This window comes from Nothoprocta perdicaria, unplaced genomic scaffold (genome assembly GCF_003342845.1).
Source record: "Nothoprocta perdicaria isolate Ctin4 unplaced genomic scaffold, notPer1 scaffold_81, whole genome shotgun sequence".
NCBI lineage: Eukaryota > Metazoa > Chordata > Aves > Tinamiformes > Tinamidae > Nothoprocta > Nothoprocta perdicaria.
The window spans coordinates 1,352,757-1,357,073 of NW_020456099.1; the positions used below are offsets into that span (position 1 = coordinate 1,352,757).

General features: G+C 46.4%; 1 protein-coding gene across 1 annotated transcript in view; it reads right to left on the reverse strand.

Annotated features, from left to right (window-relative positions):
* Nucleotides 1-4,306, reverse strand: part of INTU (inturned planar cell polarity protein) — a 45,196-nt gene extending 40,890 nt beyond the window's left edge. The window contains exon 1 of the mRNA XM_026051970.1: nt 4,218-4,306. Coding sequence (XP_025907755.1) covers nt 4,218-4,306 — 89 coding nt within the window. The remainder of the gene's footprint in view (nt 1-4,217) is intronic.
* Nucleotides 4,307-4,317: the final 11 nt, after the last annotated feature.

Consider the following 4,317-nt stretch of genomic DNA (forward strand, 5'->3'; position numbering starts at 1 on the left):
CCCCGGCCCCGTGCCGGCCACCCGCGCCCCTGCACGCGGCCGCCCAACGGCCGCGACAGACCGCCGTTAACGGCCGCCGCCGCCAGCTCCCAGCGGCCCGCGCGCGCCCCCCGCCCTGCCCTTACTCGGAGCTGGCGGAGCGGGAGCTGCTCCCGCTCTCGCTCCTGCCGCCGCCATCGCCCGCGCGCTCGGCGCCTTCTCCCCGCAGCGCCTCCAGGCCARCAACAGCGCCGCCGTAGCCCCCGGACGCCATGACGGCCGCACCGGCGCGTGACCGGCGCCGCGCCCGCCCATTGGCGCCGCCGCCGCCGCCATGGAGACGGGGAAGCCTGAGCGRGAGGAGCCGCCGTTAACGGCGCCTCGGGCCTCCCGCGAGGAGCCCGGCACGTGGCGGGCGGCAAGCGGCCCGTGTCTGACCACGGCACACTGGTGAGCGCAGATCACGGCMCGTACCGCGGCTCCACGCCGGAGGAGGTAAAGGGTAGTTTTGGTGCAGCAGCTAGCGGAAAGTGCCATTCTCCTGTTKTTTTTCCCCCCTTCCACTCACAGGAGTAATAAAACACTTGAAAGTGCCCCAACCTCCCCATTTACTTCCTCAAAGCAAACATCTACGTTTCACCACTTTCTTGGGAGTCAGGGGCTCACTATGGAACACATAATGGAGAACAGACTATTTATTTAGTTGTCTGATACCAAGGCCTCAGCAACAGTCACATAAAAGAGACTATTAACGAAGCTCACGGTCCAGGGGTGAACCTCAAAGCCATGCTGATAATCACAAACTGACTTGGGACAAGAAACCTGAGTTAAGCGCAAATTTTCCTCATGTCAAGTGGTAAGCAGTGGCATTCCTCTATATACCTCATGTTTGGCTTTATTATAATCATATAAAGAGTCGTGACACAGTAAAATCACTTTTCTTCATGTAATTAAGGAGAGCAGTTAAGTTAGGGAGGAAGCCTAAGTACTTGACAGAGACCCGAGCAAGCTAGATGGTTGGGTATCTTAATGGTAAGGGATATGCAGTCTGCAAATGCAAAATCTTAAACAATAAATGGAAAGAAGAGGAAAATCACTCAATTCACAGGCCTTAATTATTCACATTCATGAAAAACAAGACCCATGGCAACCCTGCAGACAACTTGCTGTGGAGCTATGTCAGTAAATCTATCAAGATAGTGTGAAACAAAGAAAGGGATGGAACCTACTTGTTGGAASATTTTCAATACTTTGGATTTACTCTCTGCACAGTGGGATATTTGCACAGCTTCAGTAGTGAGKCTTTATAGTGCTGGGACATATTGCAGGAGTCACAGATTTCTGGTATGAAATTCCTATACTTTAAACTGTCTTAGGGAAGCATTCACTAATAAATATGAATTCAGTGAATTAAAAGACWTGAATATTTTGGACTCGTATCCGTAAAACTATGTGATTAAGGCTTCAGTTAGATCCATAGAACTAAATTTTGTGCACTTTCTGAAGCACCTATAGAAGACCTTTCATACATCAATCACTGTTGTATTGATTTTAATTATACAAAGCTATGTAAAGGAGGAGACAACACTGGAACAGGCTGCCCAGAGGTTGTGGAGTCTCCTTGTTTGGAGATCTTTAAAACCCGCTTGGACGCAGCCCTGTGCCACATGCTGTAGGTGACCCTGTACGAGCAGGGGGTTTGGACTAGATGACCTCTGAGGTCCCTTCCAATCTTAAGCATTCTGTGATTCTATGACAGAAATATTCCCTGTCTAAAGAAAAAGAAAAAAAAGCAAAAGCTTAGCATAGTAGGATAGTGGTAGGGTTTAACTCAGTTTAGGACAAGGCATAGTAGATAATTAAAGGTTTTCCCATTGTAACTGTGAACAACCACACTACTCAAAGTCTACAATCCAAGCATGGTGGGCAGTCCTTAAACATATTCAGACTTTTAATCATTTGCAATAGGCAAAATGCAAGTTTTACACCAACCTTCATTCTTGCTAATACTTCCATAAAAACAGGTGGAAAAAATAGACATTTTAAAAGTACCCGGCTCATGAACAGTTCACTTCGTCAAAACAGTCCATATCATAAACAACATTTTCCAAAAAGCCTAATAACTCGTGATTTTCTAAAAGGGATACAGCAAGAGTTAGAATTGGAAAAGAAGCAGGTGTGATACACAGTCCCACTCCTAATTTCACTAGTATTTGCTATCACCTTTAACACAATGAAGAGCACCAGAGTGTTTCTGGGGAGAATTGATTGTGTCTGCCAGATAGATCTGTTAGTTATGTTAAATTTCACCGAGTTCAAGTGCTGGTTAATTGTTTCCAGTTGTTTGCTCAATAAGTGAGAAATATGGGCTTCCCTAAAGAAGGAAGAACTCTTGCACTCCTTGCTGTTTTATAGAGCTAACTATATCATGAAGGAAAAGATGATGGAAATTTACGTCCACTGAGAGATTTTAATTGTCTTCTWGCATTTCCTTTACACTTAGCCCAAGCCCAAGGAGAACAGTGTATATGAGATACTGTTAAACAGATATGTTCCAGTCCTTTCTAATAAGGGAGGAAGGTAAYAGGAGTATCATACAATCTTAGTTTTGTTGTGCAGTACTTCTGAACTCCTAACCACTGTCCACAGAAAKGAAAATGTAAACTATTAACACTTGCCTTCATTGTTACGTATCAACAACTCCTCTTTTTTTTTCGGCCTGATGATGGAGAGAAGAGGCTTAAGCTTCTCTGCTCCGGTAGCAGGTGGAACTTAGACCAGCGTAGGATTTGCTATTATGACTTTTCTAACTTGCGTTTGGATTTGTGCCATTGGGCCCAATCTTAGCAKTTTACAGAGATTATCCAGAGCAAAATGATATGAACTGACTAGTGACACTGCACTGTCATTTTAATTGGGATATTTACATTGAAATAGACTAAACTGAGATTGAAGGCTACCTTTGTGACAACAAGAATGGTAACTTGATGAGAAAGCACTAATGCTGAGTGAATAAATTAAATCAGACTGCTCTTTCTGACTTTTTTGAACTTCTATATCAGTTTCCYTCTATGCAATTGTTAAAATGGATCATAAATAGTATTTAAAAAAAAAATGGAAGAGCACCATGAAGAATTCAGAAAGACCGGCTCAGCCTGCATCACTCTTTTAGAAAGCAATTGTAGAGGGTTAAGAGTTCCCACTAGCATGAAAAGTAGTAGTAATTTTAAATAAGGCTTTTCCTACCATTTTCTTTTTACTTTAAATCTACCGGCTTTTTCAGGATCACCTGCTATGCATGACAGGCAGGTCAAGCATGAAAGAAAACTATTATTTGCAGTCAATCAACATGCAAATATTGCAAGTATGAATACTGTCTTAGTATACAGAAAGTATATTAATATAAGCACAACCATGGGGCAGCATGTTTTTAATCTAACTTTGAAGCAGAACGTTTCCTATGAAGTCTCTGACAAACGTATCCCCGGCGTTTCAGATATCAGAAGGTGCCTGCTAGCATATGGGAGCATTTACAGCTTAGTCAGATAAACCTGYTTCAGAGGGCAGCGATCGCAGGGCTCCTTACCTGCCTGCGCTTTCGCCTGCTGCGTCCAGGAAGGCAACTCAGGAGCCTGTTCAGCTCTGTGCTTTGGGCTGGAGGGGAGCCGAGTTAACAGCGAGCTCCCAGTCCCCACAGCAAGAGCTGCTTGGAGCTGGCCCTGAGAAGAAACTGCGTGTTTTCTCTGCGGTAGGAAATAAATCAATTTAGCAATGAAAATATTTTAGGAAACGGCACGTTAGAGAGCAACTCTAGATGATCTTTTGTTGGAGGCTGCTCAGCAGGATGGTTCTTTCCTTGCAGGATGGAGAATAAACAGCTCTCAGCTGATGCAAAAACTGATCCATGGAGGGTGGCATTAGAGTCCTGTTCTGGCCTGCTGAATAAAGTCTTATTGACAACGTTTCTTTGAAGGGAATAAGCGTGGAGAATTGCGTGTTTGCAATGGGGCAAGCACAGGAAAGTGCAATTTCTTCTCAGTGCTCCTCCTGCACGTTCACGTCAGGATTCCCCAGCCTGGACGGTTTGTGCGAGTTGGATTTTAGGCATTAACAATCAGAAGATGTGCTCGCCCGCGGACCCCTCCGCGCGGGCCGTGGGCTCAGCGCGGGCCGTTTGCTCGCAGCCCGGGTGCCCCCTCACCTGCGCGGCGCCACCGCCTCCAGCCCCCCGCACTGACCTGTGCAGCAGGACGCTCTGCACCGAGTCCAGGTCCTCCAGGTTCCTGGTGAGGGGCGGCGGGCGGCTGAGCCTGCGCGCCGCGAACATCGCCCGCCGCT